The 22,628-nt window shown below is 33.2% G+C and overlaps 4 protein-coding genes, 1 long non-coding RNA gene and 1 pseudogene across 9 annotated transcripts; 2 read left to right on the plus strand and 4 right to left on the minus strand.

The window, feature by feature from the left end:
* Positions 1-1,505: 1,505 nt before the first annotated feature.
* Positions 1,506-2,014, minus strand: LOC107628818 (auxin-induced protein 15A-like). The gene has a single exon (XM_021117995.2). It carries the CDS (start codon positions 1,912-1,914, stop codon positions 1,654-1,656), a length of 261 nt encoding a protein of 86 aa, XP_020973654.1. The 5' UTR covers positions 1,915-2,014; the 3' UTR covers positions 1,506-1,653.
* Positions 1,622-11,346, plus strand: LOC148569744 (auxin-induced protein 6B-like). 3 transcript variants are annotated; one of them, XM_088508096.1, is made up of 3 exons: positions 1,622-1,898; positions 2,021-2,229; positions 10,880-11,346. In XM_088508096.1, exon 3 carries the CDS (start codon positions 10,893-10,895, stop codon positions 11,163-11,165), a length of 273 nt encoding a protein of 90 aa, XP_088364222.1. In that variant the 5' UTR covers positions 1,622-1,898; positions 2,021-2,229; positions 10,880-10,892; the 3' UTR covers positions 11,166-11,346. The 3 variants fall into 3 exon arrangements, with proteins under 3 accessions (XP_088364222.1, XP_088364224.1, XP_088364223.1); XM_088508098.1 differs by having other exon boundaries at positions 2,041-2,229; XM_088508097.1 differs by lacking the exons at positions 1,622-1,898; positions 2,021-2,229 and adding an exon at positions 9,520-9,818.
* Positions 4,301-6,647, minus strand: LOC148569745 (uncharacterized). The gene is made up of 4 exons (XR_015907208.1): positions 6,489-6,647; positions 6,354-6,397; positions 6,137-6,265; positions 4,301-4,663 (listed from the first exon to the last, which is right to left on the minus strand). It is a non-coding gene; the product is annotated as an uncharacterized LOC148569745 (long non-coding RNA).
* LOC148569746 (auxin-induced protein 15A-like) lies at positions 9,365-10,198 on the minus strand. Its single transcript, XM_088508099.1, has one exon. It carries the CDS (start codon positions 9,832-9,834, stop codon positions 9,577-9,579), a length of 258 nt encoding a protein of 85 aa, XP_088364225.1. The 5' UTR covers positions 9,835-10,198; the 3' UTR covers positions 9,365-9,576.
* A 138-nt stretch (positions 11,347-11,484) lies between the features above and the next one.
* LOC107628795 (UPF0481 protein At3g47200) lies at positions 11,485-13,503 on the minus strand. 3 transcript variants are annotated; one of them, XM_021117991.2, is made up of 2 exons: positions 13,385-13,503; positions 11,485-12,996 (listed from the first exon to the last, which is right to left on the minus strand). In XM_021117991.2, the coding sequence occupies exons 1-2, from the start codon at positions 13,385-13,387 to the stop codon at positions 11,707-11,709; spliced, it is 1,293 nt and encodes a 430-aa protein (XP_020973650.1). In that variant the 5' UTR covers positions 13,388-13,503; the 3' UTR covers positions 11,485-11,706. The 3 variants fall into 3 exon arrangements, with proteins under 3 accessions (XP_020973650.1, XP_016186884.1, XP_016186885.1); XM_016331398.3 differs by lacking the exon at positions 13,385-13,503 and adding an exon at positions 13,246-13,372; XM_016331399.3 differs by lacking the exon at positions 13,385-13,503 and adding an exon at positions 13,128-13,346.
* A 7,003-nt stretch (positions 13,504-20,506) lies between these two features.
* LOC107632269 (geraniol 8-hydroxylase pseudogene) lies at positions 20,507-22,364 on the plus strand (annotated as a pseudogene).
* The last annotated feature ends 264 nt before the right edge of the window (positions 22,365-22,628 follow it).

Below are 22,628 nucleotides of genomic sequence, written 5' to 3' on the forward strand. Positions count from 1 at the left end.
GATTTACGAGAATTTGTTTTCAAGCTGTTGTTCAGGTAAATTATTTTCCAAAGTTTACAAGAACTCAATTAGAATAAGGGCCATACTTCCATTCCACCCAGATCCATAAGATGAAGAACGAAAACAATTCTTGAATTTGAAATCAATACAGGAATTAAAATAGAAGAGTAATAGTATTAATCCATAGAATAAACAGAGCTCCTAACCTTAACAATGGGGGTTTCGTTACTCATGGTTCAGAGAGAAAACAAGGATTTTGAAAAACTGTAAAGTGCGGAATGAGGTAAGAGAAGAGAGAAGAGTCCGAAGGGCTGATTATTTTTCCTTTTTATATCTAATCCTAATTAATGTAAAATATATTTTTTAAAACTAAATAATATATTTTTCTATATATAAATAAATTAAAATTTTAATCAAAATTAAATAAACTTCTTCGTGCAGCTTCAATTGAGATGTGGGGACCATTGTGAATCATTGAGCCGCGCGCTTATTGGAAAATCCCAAGTTAGACACCACTATGGCAGCAAGCTTGGACGCATCTCTTTTGTCTTGACGCCTAACTTCAGAAGGCAGCAAGCGAGGCTTTGTTCTTCTTCTGGCGCCTAACTTGAGAATAACCAAGTTAGGTGCCAGTATGGCCGAATATGTTGGGGAAGAAGTGTATACTATTATACATCGTTGGAAAGTTTTGCAAGTTAGCTTTCCAATGCCACTAGAATCACGTCAATTAGACCCCTGTAGCTCAAGTTATTTCCATTGGAGTGCCAGGAGGTCATGGTTGACAGTATCATTCACTTTCTTCTCTTCTATAAAAATTCCGTCAAATCCATCCGAATGTTACCTGAAATAAACAGAATTGCACACAACTCAAAGTAGTATTCATAGTGACTAAAAAGTATTTAAATCTTGATTAAACTTAACAATTCGAATACAAATTCATTAGAAAAAGATAAAAAAGATGTTCACGCATTACTTACTGGTTGTAAAGTCACTTTCTGAAGGTGCCAACTATTTGGCATGAAATCTGAAGTGTCAACTAATCCTTGAAGACAAAACCATGTGATATCCCATTTGCTGTTGTCTATCAATAGACCCCATCAAGGGTATGATTTGTTTTTTTATTTTTTTATATTTTTTTATATATGTATAAGATAATATTTACATACACAATTGGAAAAAACTATCATTATAATTTTTTTTTTAAATATTGATTGATTTTCATGAGGTGTAAATTTCTTTAACTTTGACTCTTATACTTTTTTATTCTAATTCTAAAAGTTATATTTCTTAGTTTATAATGATTATATTTTGATAATTTTTAAATATTTTTTTTTAATTGTTGAGAGTTATTAGTGTGTTACTTGTTTCACCTAGATTATTTTTTTTTTTACCTAAAAAGGTTAAAAAAGATAACATGTCAGGATACATATAAGGGTGAAAGGATGAGAAAAGAAAACTTAGTGAAGAAAAATACAATGAAGTTATAACAAAATTTTTATGCATTAATCAGTCACAATAATTATGATGTTCCACTTTTGCGAGAAAGCAAAGGGAAAAACAAGATATACACTCAATGTATTATGATACTACAAAATTGTTTGAGTTGAGCTAATCTATGCTATGTCAGCCTCTTTTTTCTGATGAATGAGTGATTCAAGCAAAAAATGATATGATATCTAAGAACACATCTTCTGTGCAAGGAATTGTGAGGCCACCCATTGGATGAACATAACCAAATTCTTCTTCTGCTTTATTCAGCAAGTCTTGAAATGATGGTTGGTTCAAATATGATATTGGAACTATGAACCTCTTCATCTTTTCTCCAACATAAACTGCAAGATGCCCCTTTGAGACTTCTCCACCCTTTGAAGCTGCTTGTGTAGATTTTCTAATACCAGGTAAGCGAAATCCCATTGTTTCTTCTTTGTTGCTCCACTCACACAACTATAGAATGATCTCAAGTAGCTTGTATATGAAAAAAGTGTTTCAAGTCTGATGTTTTGTGTTTGAGAATGCAAAGATGAGTATTGGTATATATAGATCAAAAGGATGCTTGTGTGGATACCCTTCTGTATGGAATTGAATGGGGTCTAGAAAGACAAGGACTCATGAACCTTCACATGCTGCTGTCTCTTGGAGGTATTTATGAAGAACTACTAATGATTCAGGAGCAAATGGCCCACATTATTGAAGATTTGCCAACATAATCAATCCTTGAAAATGAAAGAGGTATGAACTATTGATTGTTGAGAACCTAATTGTTGTTTAAAAAATTTAATGGCCTGCTTCTCATCTACATACCAAACTTTATCTATTCTTCACTTGGTGTTGCTTTGAGCTTGATGCACATTCACACATCCCCGTGATAATATATCAATGTTGGCTCAATTATTAACTACCATGTTTCAGAGCTATCAATCACGTCCTGCTTGGGGTTTTCAAATTTCATAATTTGTTACTCTGGTATTATTAGTTGGCAGATGTATGGATATAAAGTTTTCAATCTAAGGAAAATATATGAGATGTCTAAAGCATGTCTAGTAGAAGGTGGATATTGTTTGGGCCATTCCTTTAGAAGGTGTGGTGTGCACTCTTACACAACTGCTTAATCCTTGATAGAAATCTTTAAGACAGCACCATGTGATTTCTCTGTATGTCCTCATCCTAGAAATAATTATTCAAGGAATGTTAAATCTATAAATATACTTTCCTCTTGCCTTCAAAAACAGCACAAACCATTGCCATCCTCAAGCATAAACGTTTAGAGACATTCTTCTTAGATTTTAAAGCTTTGCCTTGTTCTCCTTCTTTTAGACCAACACAAAAGATGGGTTTCCCTTTACCTGCTATTCGAAGGGCTTCCTTCTCTGCTAGTCAATCATCTTCAAAATCCTTGGAAGCCCCAAAGGGGTATCTTGCAGTGTATGTTGGAGAGAAGCAGAAGCGTTTTCTGATCCCTGTATCATATTTGAACCAACCATCATTCCAAGACTTGTTGAGTCAAGCCGAATAATCCTTCTGTTTTTTGTGTAATAACAACGAATTCAATTACTGAAGAATTTTTTTTTATCAACAAAAATGTTCACATATCTCTGCAATTAGTAGCTTCTTCATCATTTTATTTGATTTAAGTAAAATCCAATTTATCCACTTTGATAAATTCCAAAGAGCAAGTATGTTTCCTATGGCAGAAGAAAAAGATAGCACCATTTGGACCACCCCCCCCCCCCCTTTCTCTCTCTCTCTTTTCCCATTGAAAAAGGAAATAGTACGAGGTTAAGGTTTTGGGGGGCCTGATCACAACTATGCATGTTGTGCCTTCCCAACCTAGGCAGGTGCACAATAGCAATGACAGCATCAAGGTCTAATTATCCCCTTGAATAACACTAACTTACTTTTATAAAACTAGAATGAGACCCGCATTATGCGCGAGACGGAACGGTAAATTAATGATAGTATATAATAAATATTAAAAATTGTTATATTTGGTATAATTAAATTAAATATGTATAAATCTATGATGCACGGACACTGACACGGATACGAGACACGACACGACACGGAACACGCCGACACGCAAATTTTAAAATCTTACATGATACGGGGACACGCATACATATAAAATATAAAGTATTTTTTAGATAAGCCGTAATGATATTTTAATATTTTATTGATATTAAAATATAAATTAATTTTTTAAATTATTTTTAATGTCCTATTTTAATTATATCAAGTATTTAAAATATTTTTTGTTTTAATAAATAATAATATATACTATATCTAAATTTATTTTAAGAATATATATTAAGAATAAGACCAGACACGCTGACACGTGATGGTATTTAGGTGTGTCCAAGTGTGTCCGGAGAAGAATTTTTTATTTTTTATTGAGACACGGTTTGGACACAGCAGACACGCGTGTCGGACGAGTGTTGTATCCAAAATGTGTCCGACATGCAGATACGGCAACTCAGCAAAATGTCCGTGCTTCATAGGTATAAACTAAAGTTAAATTTAAAAGGTGTTTTATTTAAAATAATTTGTAGTACAAAAGATTTAGATGTTGGAGTTGTACAAAGTGATATTTTTATTTGGTAGTTTAATTTTTATATTTGTTTTAGTTGATGGACTTAGTTTTCTTATGTGGTGCTTGTAACACCCTGCCACACTAAGCTTTACGCTTAAGTCGTAAAACAGAGGTGGTGTGGTATTACGACCTCTAAAATAAAATGAGTACATATAATAGCAGAAGAATTATAATATGCTAGGAGCCTTGAAGAATAGAGGAAACAAAAATCGCGAAATAAAAGCGCAACGCTCAAGGAACGAGTTAACTTGCGTACTAAGAAAACCATAACTATTAAACATAAGATAACAGAAGTGGGAATAGAGTGCCAAAGATAGAAAATAACAAGCTCCTAACTCAGCCTGCGAAGTCAAGATTGGCCGGAGAATATTTACACATATATACATACATATTCAAAACCCAAAAATACATATACACAATCCTGCCTCTCCATAAACCTCTAAGAGGATAAAAAAGAATAAGTCATGCGGAGAGAAAGCTAAGTACATATATATACATCATAGCATAACAAAATATCTCAGTAACCACTCCGCTTCAAGAGTCTAGACGCCTAACAAGATGCCTCTCGACCTGCATCTGAAAAACAACAACATAGTATGGAATGAGAACCGGAGGTTCTCAGTATGGTAAAGGTGCCACACACATAATATATAAGGTCATGGAAATGCCAGAGGCAATCCAAGAACACCGACACTCAGATTATAGAGCTTAAAGTATTAAACAGAAGTCATAAAAGGTGATTCTCTACAAATATTTAATCCTAACTTAACTTAACCTTAAATCTAAATCCCATACTGCCATTCCTCCATACCTCCAACTCCTTCATGTATTTTCACAGACAAATAGACAGATAAGGCAAACACGAGAAGGTTACAACTACTGCAGGTAACAAATACACATTTAGCATAGCAAATACAGATAGGCACACCCAATTAAAGCACAAGCAAGTAATTCAAGTAATATGCATATGATGCATGCCTGTCCTATGGCTGATGAGGCTCATCTGTCGGTTATCCAGCCAACCCGACAAGTCTGAATTGTCCTTAGACGGTCCCCCGACGTGCATCCCCAAGAGTCTATGCATATCTTTTTTTTTTCATATAGTCAATATTGCTCAATGGGAGTAACATTCCCGAGAATTTATATAGTGCCCGGTCACACTTACGTCGTAGGGTCAACAGAGTATCGAGTTTTCAACCTGGTACATGTGGTGGCAAGCCACGACACTTAATCCAGGGAATCTCGTATCTCAGATTATTCAAATTCATAAGCCATTTAAATAATTCAATTATAATTCATCAACATCCACATCATTCTCAATCGCATTTCATTCATCATCATACATCAATCATATTCAATCCTTATCCTTCATGATCACACATCCCATTCCATCCATCAATAGTTCCAATTCAGAACATAATCCATTCTTTTCTAAATGAATCAAACTTAAAACATGCTCATTTTCTTAATAACTCAAAATCAAACCATATAACCTTTAAATCTAAATCTTTTTAAATAATCATATAAACAAAATCTCTAATTTTTTATAAAATTTCGGCAGCATCTCCTCTAAAACTCGGACTTTGCCACCCTTTTCAGGTCCAAACCTGCATTCTTTTCAATTCAACATACCCTTCCTCATTATCATAACAATCTCCACAATAAATCTACCTCAGATCAATAATTAAACTCATACAATATTCAAATCCAACAACCAAAATTCAACTAAGAATCATAGTTCACAAATCCTAGGCTTTTAACATAAATACCTCAAATCAATAATTCACCAAATCATTAGTTAATCAACAAGCACCAAACCAACCATGTTCATCAACAATAACATTCAACCATAATTCTCTCCAAATTAACATAACAACATTCACCATCTAAAATTAATAACTAATTATCCAATAAACTTCAACCAAATATATATTCATCGATAAATTACTAAACATTAAACATACACCTGCATTCCAACTTATCCTATGGTCATCTAGCCTAAGTTTTCACAGAACATTATATATTAAATGCAAGAAACCTAAACCATACCTTGGCCAATTTCCACGTAACGACCAAAGCTATTTATTCAAAACCAAGACAGCCCCTCAAAACTCAACTAATCCGCTTCCTCCAAGTTCCAGTATTCACAATTTCAAGGTCCAATTATTTATTCACAACCTAATACACATTCATAACACATATATATTTAATTTAATACTCAAAGTTCAAATTCAATGAAAATAAAATAGAATTATCGTATCCTCACCTTATCCAAGCTTCACATAAGCAAGAGTGAACGTTTCTCTCAAGCTAATTGGATCATAAAACATCAAAAATCAAAGAAATTCAACAAACTCGAAAATTGGGGGAAATGAAGGCTGAGTATAAAATAACGAGTTACCTATGAAATTGTTCCGATAGAAACGTAGATCTCGACGCGGTGAACGCGTGGCCGCAAACGGTGCGGCGATCGGAGCTCGAACGGAGGAGTTATGGGATTTGGAAAGTAACGTGAGGGTTACGGGATTTTTCTCGTTCTTCCCTCCCCTGGAAGCTGAAAGCTTCGTTTCTGTTGGAATGAAGGGGATGAAGGGTTTGGGTTCACTTAAAAGGGCTGGTCCGGTTGGACCGATAGTCCGGTTTGGGTCCGATTCAACCGGTTCGGTCCTTTCGATCCAATTTTGGACCGTTTTTCGAAATTAGTGTCAAAATTCTCGTTTTGATGAGCTCTATCTTAATTTAATATAATATTCACATTTCTAATCCTCTTTATTAAAAACTAATTTATTGACTAATTATTTACTAATTTAATCGGGGTTTACAGTGCTCGTTCTCTTTTTTTAGAGTTGTTGCTTTCTTCTTTCTGTCGTAGGTTCTTGAAAAGACAATATTCTTTATGAATTGTTGAGTTGTATGCACTTTCTATTATGTTTGTTCCATCTTTACATGTACGTTCTTCTTCTGAAGATGTGTCTTGAATGATTTTTTTTCTCCTTAATCTCTTGATGGGTATGTGATCTTCGTCTGATAATATTAATGTTGGCGAATTTGGTTCCTATAATCAATGAATAATTTAAATTAGAAATAAAAATGATATTTTGAATAAGTGATTTTTTTTGGAGTATTACCTGTTGGAACAAATGTCTTGGTAACAGTATATTGTTGACAACCTTTTTTGAGATTCAAATCATTTACTTTGACTTCAAATATAAGTGTAAGGTTGCAAAAATTTTTCAATTGAGGTTGTGCCTAATAATTTTTTTTCTTCGCCATCAAATAGTGCAAAAATTGTTGTAGCACTTTGATTTGAAATAAGTATTGCATTACTAACTAATAATTTGATAGATGAGATTATAAAAAGTATATAGAGTTACCTTATTGTTGGATATTGTGGTGTTTGATTACATGTGCCATAAATGTAGTTGTCTCCTTTTCATCTAATATAATCATTTCTAAGCAAAGAGGTTCCTCTTCATTGTTAATGTTTTCCATAGACAAACCACGCAAAGTCGCAAACTTTGATAAACCAATTGTCTATTTGTTTGGTAATATTGTCCAAAGAATGATGCTCCATTGAGTAAGTTTGAGATGTTGTGTAGTTCAGAAATAAATTTCTTGTGCTAAATTTGATGTTATTTGAAGGAATAGTGATAAGAGACTTATATAAATAAGTCAAATAGTATGGAATTTGAATATTTATAATGTAAAATTTATTATGATTAATAATATTTTTATGATATTTGTAATATGGATGTTTATTACATTTAATGAATTATTTATAAAAATTAATTATTGGGAGTTATAAACTTATTGTATTGTTTATAACGGTAAGATATAATAAATATAGAAATATGAATTCAATGTCTTTGTAGGTTACAAATTTGATAAGACACTGTTAATTTCTAATTATCGGTCTTTTTTATTTTTTTGTATATATATTTTTTTATTGATTTGGAAATAATAGGTGATTTGACAAAAATTGAGTGGTTGATTCTAAAATTTTGTCAAGTAAGCAACATTGCTAACATGACATTAGTAGAAAGAGAAACATGTCTTAAAAGTCGATAAACTTATCCATCTACTTTTATATATTAAGAATGGATACATAGATAGATAGATAGAAAGCCATTGCGAATGTCATTAATGCATGTTATCTATAATAACATAGTGTAGATTTTCTCTTCTTAATTTTGTTTTTTAATTATGACCCAAAATTTCCAGATATGAATGATGAGTGCTGTATATATGAATTCCATGACACCTACTGTTGCTCTACTGTTCCATATTTTTCTCATTCTGATTAGGTCAGTGAGAGAAGTAGAAAGTTGAAAGGGAAAAAAAAAATTCCAAATGCGATTGGAAAATTGAAGTTCTATACTTAGTGGTCTATATAGTATTTACTATTTAGCCAGTATCTTGAGTCTTCCCTAATACTGTAGAATCACTCACAAACTTAGGGTTGGCTTTATCAACTAAAATATTCATGTAGATGTAGTTAGAGAAATTTAGTACATAAAGAAAGCTCCACATTCAAAGTTTGTATTTTTTTCAAGGCTCATTCATACTTTTGCGTCTGGATGATGAAATAAATATATATAACCACTCCACTCTACAATACTGATTTTATTTTGTTTTCTCTTTTTAAAACTGTTTTAATAATGGATGAAATTGTTGGCTAGTTTTAGGAAAATATTTCATGACTTCAAATTACTAGTGATTGTCACAAAATGTAGTCCCTTATTTAAGAGCAATCAACTTCATTTCATGATCAATAGATCCAAGAAGTATTGCATCAGAGAGTAGAGAACCAATGATATGTTTTGAGCCAGTCTGGAAGATAGAAATTAGGCATTACTTTGGCTACATAATTATTAACTTATTCCTTGTAAAGTCTCTTTCTGAAGGTGTCAACTATGGTGGCCTGAATTCTAATATTTTAAATTTAGTTATTAGCATATGGGATGTAACTTGTAAACTCTATTTTCGAGGGTGGGCAAAAATGTTGGATTCATATCTCAAATGTCAAGTAATCCTTGAAGACAATACCATGTGATTTCCCATTTGCTGTCTCTATCCCTAGACCCTATGAAGGATATGGTTTGATTTCATTGTTTGTTCTTATTTTATATTGATTATATTTTGATCATTTTTTAATAATTTTTTTTGCTAATCATTATTGGTGCTGTTAATTACATTTCTCTTAAATATGTTTTCTTTCAATTAAAGAGACTTCAAAATAATTAAGGGGAATGGCAAGTAAGCATAACAGGAACATGGTGAGCGTGCAATATATGCAAAGATTTTGCATCAATGAATGAGACTAATTAACATGTTCCATTTTTGGATGAAAGCAAAGTGAAAACAAACTCTCCCTCCTATCTACTCAGCTTACAATTGTACTTGACAAAATTGTTTGATTTGAACTAATCTACAAAATTGTTTGATTTGAACTAGTCTATGTTATGTCAGCCTCAATTTTCTGATAATGATCAAGCCAGAATGGATACAATGTCTAAGAACATGTCTTCTGTGCAAGAAAATGTGAGGCCACCCATTGGATGAACATAACCAAATTCTTCTTCTGCTTTACTCAGCAAGTCTTGAAATGATGGTTGGTTCAAATATGATATTGGAACTATGAACCTCTTCATCTTTTCTCCGACATACACTGCAAGATACCCCTTTGGGACTTCACCCTTTGAAGCTTCCTTTGTAGCTTTTCTGATACCAGGTAAGCGAAATCCCATTGTTTCTTTTTTGATATTCCACACACACAGTACTGCAGAATGATCTCAAGTAACTTTTATGAGAAAGTTGTGTTTCAAGTCTGATGTTTGTGTGTTTGAGAATGCAAAGATGAGTATTGGTATATATAGATCAATAGGTTGCTTCTGTGGATACCCTTCTCTAAGGAATTAAATGCTTAATCAATGAACAGTTTAATGGGATCTAGTGAAAGAAAAGGACTCATGAACCTTCACATGTTGTTGTCTTGGAGAGTCTTTTTGAAAAACTACTACGATTTAGGAGTAAATGGCCCACAATATGGAAGATTTGCCAACACAGTCACTGCTTGAAAATGAAACAAATTAGTACCATTGAATGTTGAAAATCTTATTATTGTTTAACTAATGTAATGACCTGTTTCTCACGTACAAGACATGCCCAAACATTTCAGTTCAGTGGTCTATTAGCTAATAGCTGTATGTACTTGATCTTGAACGTTGATATCAAATCTATAATCCATAAAATCTTGTTTGTAGATTTTGGATAAGGTCACTTTCAGAGCTATCAATCAAGTCCTGCTTATGGTTTACAAATTTCATAATTTGGTACTCTGGTATTACTAGTAGGCAAATGTATGGACATAAGTTTTCAATCTAAGAAAAAATTGTAAGATGTCTAAAGCATGTCTAATAATGGATTATCAATGGTACAACACATGAAAACACATTAGGTGTAACTCATGTCATGTCTGGTAATAGATTAATTGAGCTTATCTCATTTGATTACAAGTGGCTGTTCTATGAGCCGTTGCTTGAGATGGTGGGGTATGCATTCTTATATAAATGCTTAATGCTTGATAGAAATCTCTAAGACAGAACCATGTGATTTCTCATCACCATGTCCTCATCCTAGAAATAATTATCCAAGTAATGTTAAAATCTATAAATACACTTCCTCTTGCCTTCAAAAACAGCACAACTGATTGCCATCTTCAAGCATCAACGTTTAGAATTTAGACACATTCTTCTTAGATTTGAGAGTTTTGCCTTATTCTCCTTCTTGTAGAACAACACTAAAGATGGGTTTCCGTTTACCTGGTATTCGAAGGGCGTCCTTCTCTGCTAACCAAGCATCTTCAAGATCCTTGGAAGTCCCAAAGGGGTATCTTGCAGTGTATGTTGGAGAGAAACAGAAGCGTTTTGTAATTCCCATATCATATCTGAACCAACCATCATTTCAAGACTTGTTGAGTCAAGCTCAGGAAGAGTTTGGATATGATCATCCCATGGGTGGTCTCACTATTCCTTGCAGCGAATATGTCTTCCAACAGATCACTTCTCAGCTTGAATAGCCTTAACTCTTATATAGAAGATTGACTTAGATTAGTATAGACATTTTGTACAATAGGTAAGAGTTGACCACCAGATTGACAAATTCAAAGAATATGTCTTCTGTTTTTTTTTATAATGACAGTGAGCTCAATAACTCAGATATTTCTTCTCATCAATAAAATTGTTCAATTCTCTTTGCAATTAGTAGCTTATTGACCATCATTACTTGCTTAAGTTAACTCCATTTGGAACAATTTTGTATGGTAATTGTGGTTTTTTGTTATGACTCAAAAAAGGTTCAAACATAGAAGCTCTTGTTAGAACAATTTAGCACATTAACTTGTTAATATATTCATTCTATTTAATTCTTTATATAAATAGTATCCTAGTTCATGACTATTATTTAACAAATATTACATACATATTTATCTCACACAACCACACACATACTAAAAACAATAACATGTGTATTCACTAAAATACCCCATCACATTGAGCGAACATTGAACATATAATCATCCAATCCAATCCAATCTACACAACACAAACATTAATCCAGTACTAATGTACTACTTGGAGGATGGAGAATACTGTCTGAATGATGGTGAGAATAAGTAGAAGAATTCCAGCAATGGAAGCTACCGTCTTCCATGGAGTGTTGCAGTAGTCGCGCCTCAAAGTTGCTACTTTTCTATTCCAAGGATGAGCACAAAAAGCATTCAAATCTTGAAAAATGCTCGAATATTTCACATTAAAATCTGTCTGCATAATGTTGACTCCAAGACCATTGAACATTTCAGCCACTGCATTGCTATCACTTAACCAGTTATCAATTATTCCTTTCTTAATCAGTAAATCTACATCTTTGTCTGTGTTGATTAGGTAGTCAAAGACAGTAATATAGTCAGTGAGATAGGATTCGTTAACACAGTGGCATTGCTCGAACGCTAACAAATTTCTCAAAACAACTTCAGTACTGTCGTCGACTCTAATGAACGGGATTCTCAAAGTATGACCAGAAAGTTGCAAGTCTAGTAAGCATTGACTATTTTTGTTTACTTCAAAATTCACTCCAGCTTCCTTCAACTTAGATGCACTATAAAGGTGTGTTACCTCTGCAGTTCTTGAGCATCCAGAGACTGATGGTTGGAATAAGTGAGAGGATATTAATAGAAGCTTTCTTGATAGGTCTGTGAAATGAGCTATTGTACCATCATTGGATAAGGATAACCCAACCTTATCACTAGAAATGATATAATTAGGAATGATATAATGAAGAGTGAGCCATAATAATGAAGGATAGTTGTTCTGGCCTCTACTATTTAAAGTAGAAGGGAAAGCTAGATTGTGAAGCTTCTCAAGAACAAAGAAAGGGACTTGATTCTCAAGCAACAACAAATCATAGTGCATAAAATTCCCTAACCTTGGTGGCAGAAGAATGGCATCCCTATGGTGGTACCTGCATAAAAGCTCTAATATGAAGCAGCAATCCACCAATATCACCCTGATATGTTTTTCAATGCTAATTTTGATGTCATCTGAGTAACAACGACGAACCTCTGGCTCGAGCTGTTGCACGCAACTCACAAAACTTTTCAAGTTCTTTGTCTCTGATCTTTCAATGAATTGTCTGCAATATAATCTTTTCTGGTCCTCCATCTTTAGCAACTTCGGATTCCCATGGTGAAAAGGACCAATTGAAACAACCTTTGGAGTGTATGCATCTGTTTTGAACTTGCGGATTTCATGGGGCACCCTATAGATGCAGCATTCATCAGTAAGAAGAGGTTGTGCTTCCTCCAACATTGCATTAATTTTGATTAAAACATCATTAGGATTCCCACCTTCCATCTATATGTAAAAGTTAGGAACATAAAAGGAAACAATTATCAATTACATGATTATACATAATTTAGTGCATGGAATAAAAACTAAGACAATAAAAGGGAAAAAGAAAGAGTCTAATATTGAAATCTGCTTACAATAAGAACGATCAAAATCTTCTATTAAAAATGCAGATGAAAGTGTAAATGCATGAAACCATGAATTGGCCAAGAGCAACACTAAAAGGAATTCACTAAGCCACTAACAAAACCGCACCATATCAATTGCTGAAAGAGCCAAGCCTGAAACAAGGAGCAATGATTGATAATGGTGGCCATGACTTGGACTCTTTAGATATTAATATTGTGGCGGAGACTCATTGACTTTTCGAGCCAAATAATAAAAGAAGACTTACCATGACTTAAAGAGCAACTTGTTAAGGTAATATTATTATCATTACTACAAACTCCATGACTAAATTCCTACTAATTATTATTATTATTGCCAGGTGTTGTGTCCAATTCCTATGCAGAGGAAGCAGCTAGCTAGGTTTCTTAAGATTATGCATTGAACTGTGTAGATGATTTGGTTGGTCAACTTGAACTGTGTAGTTGACTTGGTCAACTTTGGTAAACTGAACTTATTAGATCAATGCACAGTACTATTGACAAGTGGGCTTGAATAATGAATATGGATGCCCCTCATCACTTGTTCCACATCAGCTTCATTTGGTACCACCTTCATGTGGAATAAAATACTTAAATGGAGAACTAAGGTTGGGTTGAGTAGTTACCTCACTCATTCACTTAAGCAAGTGTCGGAGGTTCGAATCTTGGAGCTCAAATTCGTGATGGATTAGTCCTTATCCTGTCAGATTGGGGAATACCGTGGGTAACCAAAAATAAAATACTTAAATGTGGGTGGGTTTTTTACACACACACTCTAAATATATTTATATATATGGCTTATTTTGCAGGACCCTAGTGGCTAGTGTGAAGTGCTTTGTAGTTTGCAGTGTAATGTGGTATCTATATTGTGTAGATGTCCAATTTCTCCAACTTTGGCTTATACATGGAAATATTTAAATAAATAAATTTAAAAAAAAAAAAAAAAAAAACAGAACCAATGAGGCTAAGAAACTTAGTCATAAGTTACTGTCTAAGTGTCTGCATACATCTTCTTCTTGGGTAGGCTATATACTGAACGTAAATTTACCTCTTCCACAAGTTTTGCATGGGGAGGGAACGGCAATTCTATGTAACCACTCCACTCTAGCAGATTTTTTTTTTACCACAGTAATTAGTGAAATGGTTGGATCAATTACAGGAACATAATTGATGATTCCACGTGCTAGTGATATCAAGAAGGAATTGTGACAAAATGTGGTCTTCTCTTGCCTGTCCAATGTGATATATTTTGAGGCAGTCAGGAACGTACGAAGTAGGTACTATATTGGAAAAATAATTATTAGCTTATTGGTTCTGAAGTCTCTTTCTGAAGGTGGCAACTGGCAACTACGTATGAAGTCTTAGATGTCAGGACAATACCATGTGATATCCAAGGTTAAAAGTAGATTGGTGATGGAATTGATTAGGGGTGAGCACGGGTAGCAGGTAGCGGGTATCCGATTACCCGTCCGAACTCGAACCGAACCAATTAAATTGGTTCTGAAACCAATGAGTAATTGGGTTCAATCCGAACCAAACCGATAGTTTTTGTTAGTGATTGGTTCGGGTATCGGTTTTGGGGGTGCGGAACCCGAACCAACCCGCGAACCCGATCATATATTAATTAAATAAAAAAATAAAAAAATATATATGATTTTTCCATTAGACAATGATTATTCATTATTAATATGTTTGGATTTTAATGAGTTTAGTTTTTAATGTATTTGGTGTTTAACATGTTTGGATTATTTTTATTGATGTTACATGTTTATTGTACTTGTTGAATTTTTAAGATAAAAATTTGGTTTTTTTTTTATGAATTTCAAAGTCATCGGGTACCCAATTACCCGAACCGAACCAATCCGTTCTTAATCGATTTGGTTTGGTTCGGGTACATGTACAAAAAAATATAAATCTGAACCAAACCGAACCAATTATATTTTGATCGGTTCAATTCTAATTTTAGCATAAACCCGAACCAAATCGATCCGTGCTCACCCCTAGAATTGATAGAGCTAAATGTTCAATATTTATATACAAAATATATAATTTTTTTAGAAAAAAATATTTTTTTTGTTTTTTATTATTTTAAATCGGTTAATCTCTATAAATCAGATCGGTTTGATTGATTAATCACTTGTTTGATTATTCTTTTTGACTGCTTTATTACTGATTAATTTGTATTCTAAATTAAATCAAACTCCTGATTCTCCGTTTAAAAGTTTTATATCACTATACCCATCAAGGATATTGTCCGATTTCATGCCTTTTCTTTTTTCAATAATAATATTTACATAATATAATTAAAAAGGTTATAAATTAATTTGACATATTAGGTATAGTGGAAAGAATTAAACTTTTTGTTTGTAATTAGTGGAAAGAATTATGGAAGCAGGGTAACTTTCATGGTATTTATTTTTATAAATAAAAATAGAGGAAATATATGAAGTAATAACTAATAAGAAAAGAGTAGCTTAAATAATAGAGTAATCGGGCGCGCCACACATCCATGTAACCATGTAATCAAGTTGGCCTAATTTTAAATAGAGTCACGCGCATTAATGACGAGTGAAAATACGCGCCCAAAAACCCTTCGTTACTTCGCATTCTTTATGAAAAAACGTTACTTCTTCCTCAATTCTTCTTCTTCTTCTCTGCTCGCGTTATAGGCTTCACCGTTCTCCTCTGCTCGCATTTTCTTTTTGTTCTTCTTCTTCTCTACTCACGTTTTTCGTTATGGATTTGGATTGACTTCAACGTAATTAGCTATGTCGTTCTTCTTCTTCTTCGTTTTCTTCTTCGATCTAGACTTCTGAATTGAAACAATGAATGAATCAACTTCAAAATGATTTATACATCTGTTGGAACTGTCTGACTGTTGTTTTATTCCAGGTTCTCAGTGATTGCAATCACTGTATTTACCAATACATTACGAACTACAAAAGAACACAGTGAACCGAAATTAATACACTTGGCGAACCGAAAGTTGGAAACACACTGAACCCCTAAACCCTGAACCCTAAACCTTAAACTCTAAAGACTAAAACCAGAACCCTGAACACTGAACCTTGAACCCATAAACCCTAAATCCTTAAAACCCTAAAACTCTAAACCCTAAACCTTGAACTCTAAACCCCTAGACCCTGAACCTCTAAACCCCTAGACCCTGAACCCCTAAACTCTGAACCATGAACCCTAAACACTAAACCCTAAAACCCTAAACCCTAAACCCCTAACCCTGAACCCTAAAGCCTCAATCCTGAACCCCTAACCCTAAACCATAAACCCTCACCCTGAACACAGTGAATCGAAATTAATACAGCGGGCAAACCAAAAGTTATAAACATACTGAACCCCTAAACCCTGAACCTTAAACCCTAAACTCTAAACCCTGAACCTTGAACCCTGAACCACTAAACCCAGAACCCTGAACCCTAAACCCTAAACCCTAGACCCTAAACCCTGAACCCCTAAACTCTAAACCCTGAACCCTAAACACTAAACCCTAAAACCCTAAACCCTGAAAATCTATCCAAGAAAGAGTTTTAAAACTGGTGCATACATTAGTTGATTCTTAATCTTGTCTCCGTCTCGACTCGTGTTCCTTATTTTGGTAGAAAAACCGGCAAGTTTGAAATAATGTATTATGGTGAACCGAAATCTTAATTACGGTGAAACAATTATATAGTGCTTAGGGAATGAAACAGAATATATTCGTCTAATTATTTTTAGTCTCCTTTCTGCATACCGAACCGAACACATGCATATGGTAAATCAACTCTTTAGTACTTACCGAAACGAAAAGTTACTCACATTTACTCACAGTTACTCACACTCACAGTTACATATTATCAATTCAATTCAATTCAAATAAAATTAGTAATTTCATTCCATTGAATTCGATTCAAAATTCAATAATCAAAACCTCATCAATTCGGAAGAATTATCTAAATCGCACTCATTCAACTGATTTGAAGTTGATTTATTCATTGTTTCAATTCAGAAGTGCAGATCGAAGAAGAAAATGAAGAAGAAGATGAACGACGAAGCTAATTACGTTAAAGTCAATCCAAATCCATAATGCATAGAAGAAAAACGCGAATAGAGGAGAAGAACAAATTTAATTAGGTTAAAGAAGAAGAAGGAGAACAGGAAGAAGAAGAAGAAGAACGCGAAAAAGGTTTATGTTATATGGAAAGGTTTACGTTGAGAAATGTTGATCACGCAAAATAAAGATTACGTTATATACGTGTTGAGTTAAGAAATTAAATAAATTAATTAATGATGATAAATATTAATTTATTAGGCAAATTAACTAATTAGTTTTGATTATTTTGGTTAAAGTGATGCAAGCCAAAAATTCAATATTCAGCTACAGCCCAAATTGAATGAAAACAAAAACAAGGCTGGCGGGCTACAAACCAATAAAAGCCCAAAGAAAACATAGCAAGGAACCAAAGGGTTGAACTTGATTTAAACCCGATCCAAGCCCGTATCCATCACTCCAAGCTAATCCCTCCAATTTGCTCTCACACCAAAAACAACGTTCACTTTTTTATCTTGATCAGAAATCAGAGAGAGAGAGAGAGAGAGAGAGAGAGAGAGAGAGAGAGAGAGAGAGAGAGAGAGAGAGAGAGAGAGAGAGAGAGAGAGAGAGAGAGAGAGAGAGAGAGAGAGAATGCTTAGTTCCTAAGTTGTTCACCAAAGAAGCAAGAAAGAGAAGGTTAAGCAAAAAGGCTAAGAGCAACTTCAATGGTAATTATCCCAAGTTCCTTCTCTGACATAAGGGCACTTTTGCCCGTTGGAGTGTGAACTCAAATGAGTTCCTTCACATGGATCAATGAGGAGAGTTCCTGCTCAGAGGAACTCTCAGCCTCCAACAAAAATTTGACACGTGGAATGTCAATAAATAAAATAAAATTAAAACATATATATAAAATGATAATTATATTGTATACATATATATTATAATTGTTGCATGTTACATATAAATGAATTAAAAAATGTTATATATAAATAAATTAAAATATATATTACATACCTATTATATGTATGTTAATTAATTTTGTAAATTAGTTTAATTATATTTTTTTATATTAAGTAATTTTATAAATTAGTTTAAATTAATTAATAATTATAATAATTAAATAGGCAGCAGTATAGACAGTTAAAAGAGAATTTGTTGAACATATATGGCAATTTTATAATGTTTGTCGTCAACTATAAAATTTATCTATGTTTTTGTTTGTATTAAGTAATTTTACAAATTAGTATAATCCCGAATTATATATTATGTATTATTGTTATATATGCATTTATTTAATATTAATATCTTTTAATAGTGAATTATTTTTAAATTTAAATATTTAAATTACATTATTAAAAACAATTAATTACATTAATTACAAGTATTTTAATTAATTAATTAAGTTGGACCACAACAGGGACTAAAGTTAGTTCCTCCTAATGGAGAAGAGAGAGATGCTTTGAGTTCCTATTTACTGTTTATGACGCAAAAGCTGATGTGGAGTTACTTTTTATGACAGGTGGGCCATAAACAGGAACTGGGATGAGTTCCCTACTGGAGATGGTCTAAAGTCTAATCACCCATATCAAACTGCATTAAGAAGTCAAAAGCTAAAAGGTGATTTCATTTCCTTATACATGCATCATATCTTCTTCTCTTCATCTTCAACGTTCTGCCTTTCCATTCTGAGATACATGGGAAAGATGATCTCTGCTCCCAGTACTGCTGTGCATCTACGGTCACAAGTGTGTCTTAGAGACCAAGTTGTTTTTCAATGGCCAAGATCTAAGTTTATCATTGAAGATAACTGTTTCTGCTATTATGTGGCTTTCGGTCAACAAGGGAAGGTCAGAATCGAAGTTCCTATTCTAAGGATTAATGGAAAAAAGTGAGATGGTGGGTTGGTGAAGCACAAAGCTCAAGAAGTTGACCTAGGGAGAGCAACCCAACAACATGCAAGGAGATAAAAGAAGATTTTTCATCATTCAAAATCAATGAGAGATAACCAGTGTTCTTGAGGTGTATGTTTTGAGAAGAGCTCTCTGAAGAAGTTCCTCTACTTGGACAGTGCTTCCTAGTCAAAGGAGCATTCCGCCAGAATGAAGAACTGAATTAGAGGCTAGCAAATATGGTTTATCACATAGCAAAGAGGCTGTTGAAGAGTCAATCTCCTTCATATTTTACTGATTGTAATTTACTTTTCAATATTTATCTTTCTATAATTTCTTAAGGTAAAAGGCTAAATGAGAGAGTTATTGAAAGAGCCTAAGAGTGAAAAAAGACAAAGAAATACACATAAGTGAAAAGTCTAGAGTTATTTCAGATTTCTTTAGGTTGATTAAGTGTCTTGTATCTTGTACCAGTGAAGTATTCCTTTCTTAGTTGGGTTAGCACTAAGAGTGAAGAGTTAGGTATTAGCATAGCCAATGTCAAGTTAGGTTAGAACTTGAGTGTGAAAGAATTGTATCAATCCTGTGGAATTGGTGTATGTAATACTTTAACTATAGTGAAAATTCCACCACTGTTGTGGTGGAGATTGGACGTAGGTTGCATAGCACAAGGCAGCCGAACCAGGATACATGATGGTGTTAGCTTTTCTCTTCTCTGCTCTGTCCTGTTTTTTTATATTTATGAGACAAAATGAAATTGTCTCATAAATTTTTCGCTGCTAAGTTCAAACAGACTTAGACTGCAAGTTTGGTTTAAAAGGGTTTGTTCATTAATCTAAAAGAAGGTCATAGATTCAACCCTCATTCTCTAAGCCTTCTATAACCTTTAATACGTTATATGAGGTGCATGAAAAACAAACGAGTGTATGGGTGGGAGAAATGCGTAAAGTGGAAAGTACTAGTAATTTTTACATGGATGTAGAACTTTTCCGTAGAATAATTATCATATCATGGGTTAGTTGAAAACTTGAGGGTGAGAGATTGGCATTAAAGTTTAAGTTGATAAAACTCTCATTTTTTAACAGTAATTTATGAAAGTTAATTTTTAAAAGATAATTTTTTAAAAATTGTAGTATTTATATTTAATAAATTAAATTAAAAATAATTTTTAATAATACAAATAATAATAATTATCTTTGATAAAATAATTTTAAAATTTTAATAAATTATAATATACATAAATATAAAAATTAAATTTATGAGTTAAATTGAGATTATAACTATTATCATTATCCTATATATAAACAAAATTGCTTCTACATTGTTAGTTAAGATTAACCATAATTTTATTTCTATTTACATTTCTCAAAAGCTTTGTTCTACAACTTCACACTTCTTAGCACTATTCTGGATCCAATTCTTGTCTCTCTCAAACTCTCTAAGGAGTTATTTCGATGCTGTTGTTGTTGCTTCTTCTTTTGACTTGCACCACTCTTTATTTTTTCCATGACCGAAATGTAAGAAGCAAAGCAAGCTACAAGCTTCCACCAGGACCTTCTCCTCTTCCCATCATTGGAAACCTACACCAACTTGGAAAAAATCCCCACCATTTCTCTGCCATTCTTGCAAAGATTCATGGCCCAATAATGACTTTAAAGTTGGGACAATTAACCACCATAGTGATCTCTTCAGCTGAAATGGCCAAAATAGTGCTTCAAAACTATGATCAATTCCTATCAAATCGCACCGTTCCTGAGGCTGTAAGAGTTCACAATCACCATGTTCATAGCATTGCCTTCATGCCCATCACACCTCTTTGGAGATTCCTTAGGAAGATATGCAACAATCAATTATTCGCCAACAAGACTATTGGCGCGACCCAAGACTTGCGACGCAAGAAAGTGCAAGAACTCCTTGGCAAGATCCATCAAAGTAGCCAAATTGGTGAAGCAGTGGATATTGGAAAGCAGCTTTCAAGACAACAATAAATCTATTGTCCAACACAATTTTTTCAGAGGATTTGGTTCACTCTTCGGGTTCTGCTTCACGGTTCAAGGATTTAGTTGCCAATATCAACATAGAGAGTGGAAAACCAAACTTGGCTGATTATTTTCCAGCCTTGAGAATGGTTGATCCACAAAGAATTAGAGCAAAAAATTCCATTTATGCTGGCAAGTTATTGGATATCTTCCATGACTTGATTAAACAAAGGAAGAAGTTGATAATGAAAACAGGTTTTGACACCAATAAGGACATGTTAGAAGCTCTTCTTAACATTTAATCAAGAGAATAATAGCAAAGAGATGGACAAAATAAATACTGAACATTTAATGCTGGTATATGCTCTCTCTCCATACTTTCTTTTCTCAATTTAAATACAGTTATATCATATATAAATGTGCAGTAATACTAGGGGACAAAAAAAATTCCAAATTTTCATTATTTAATATTTATTAATTATTTTTATTAATTGTAACGATAATTGTAATATTTACTGTAATTGTATATCTCTCAATTTGTAATATTTACTGATATAATTATCAGATTAGATTGCATATATTATATCTTTTGAGAGTGGTCATTTCTCGAATTCTGTGTTAGCACAAGATGCTTGTGCACCGGAATGCCTTTTTTACTTTTATTTTTTGATTTTTACAATTTATTTCCTTACTTGGTGACTTTGATTTTTATTACTAGACATTATTTGTTGCTGGAACGGATACAATCACATCTACATTAGAATGGGCAATGACTGAATTACTCAGCAATCCAAATACTATGAAAAGGGCTAAAAGAGAGCTTGAAGAAACCATTGGAAAGGGAAACCAAGTTGAGGAATCAGACATAGCAAGATTACCATATTTAGAAGCAATATTGAAAGAGACATTTCGTTTGCCCCCTTCAGTGCCATTTTTGATCCCAAGAAAAGCTGACACTGATGTAGAAATCAATGGCTATACTATACCAAAAGGTTCACAATTGCTAATCAATGTTTATGCTATTGGAAGGGATTCAAATGTGTGGAAGAATGACACGAATTTGTTCTCACCAGAGAGGTTCTTGGGATTAGAAACTCATGTTAAAGGGAGGCATTTTGAGTTGATACCATTTGGTGCTGGTAGAAGAATATGTCCTGCTTTATCATATGCTATGAAGATTTTGTTCTTGATGTTAGGCTCATTGCTTAATTGTTTTGATTGGAAGCTTGAAAATGATTCGAAAGCTGAGGATATTGATAAAAAACAAGAATTTGGAATATCATTAAGAAAGGCTAAACCCCTGAGAGCCATTCCAATCAAAGTAAATAACTAATGAATTTATGCCGAGCATACACAAATTTATGCTTACAGAACTAACACCGTGCCATTCGCAAAGAGCTAAATTAGTTATGTTGTATAGTATAAATTTAAAATATTATATTATTTAAGAATAGATTAGATAATGTGTAAATTAATGTTAAATTTAAAAGTTCATTTATAAAAAATATTATATAATATATTTATTTAACAATTTATATATAATTTTAATATAATTATTCAACAAAAAATACAAAAACATATATAGTTTTTGTTACGA

This window comes from Arachis ipaensis, chromosome B3, assembly GCF_059453495.1.
Source record: "Arachis ipaensis isolate K30076 ecotype BB chromosome B3, ASM5945349v1, whole genome shotgun sequence".
Classification (NCBI taxonomy): domain Eukaryota; kingdom Viridiplantae; phylum Streptophyta; class Magnoliopsida; order Fabales; family Fabaceae; genus Arachis; species Arachis ipaensis.

Excerpts from the sequence above, each read along its gene's own strand:
- LOC148569746 (XM_088508099.1), bottom strand. The coding sequence starts at position 9,834 with ATGGGATTTCGCTTACCTGGTATCAGAAAAGCTACAAAGGAAGCTTCA.
- LOC148569744 (XM_088508096.1), top strand. The coding sequence starts at position 10,893 with ATGGGTTTCCGTTTACCTGGTATTCGAAGGGCGTCCTTCTCTGCTAAC.
- LOC107628818 (XM_021117995.2), bottom strand. The coding sequence starts at position 1,914 with ATGGGATTTCGCTTACCTGGTATTAGAAAATCTACACAAGCAGCTTCA.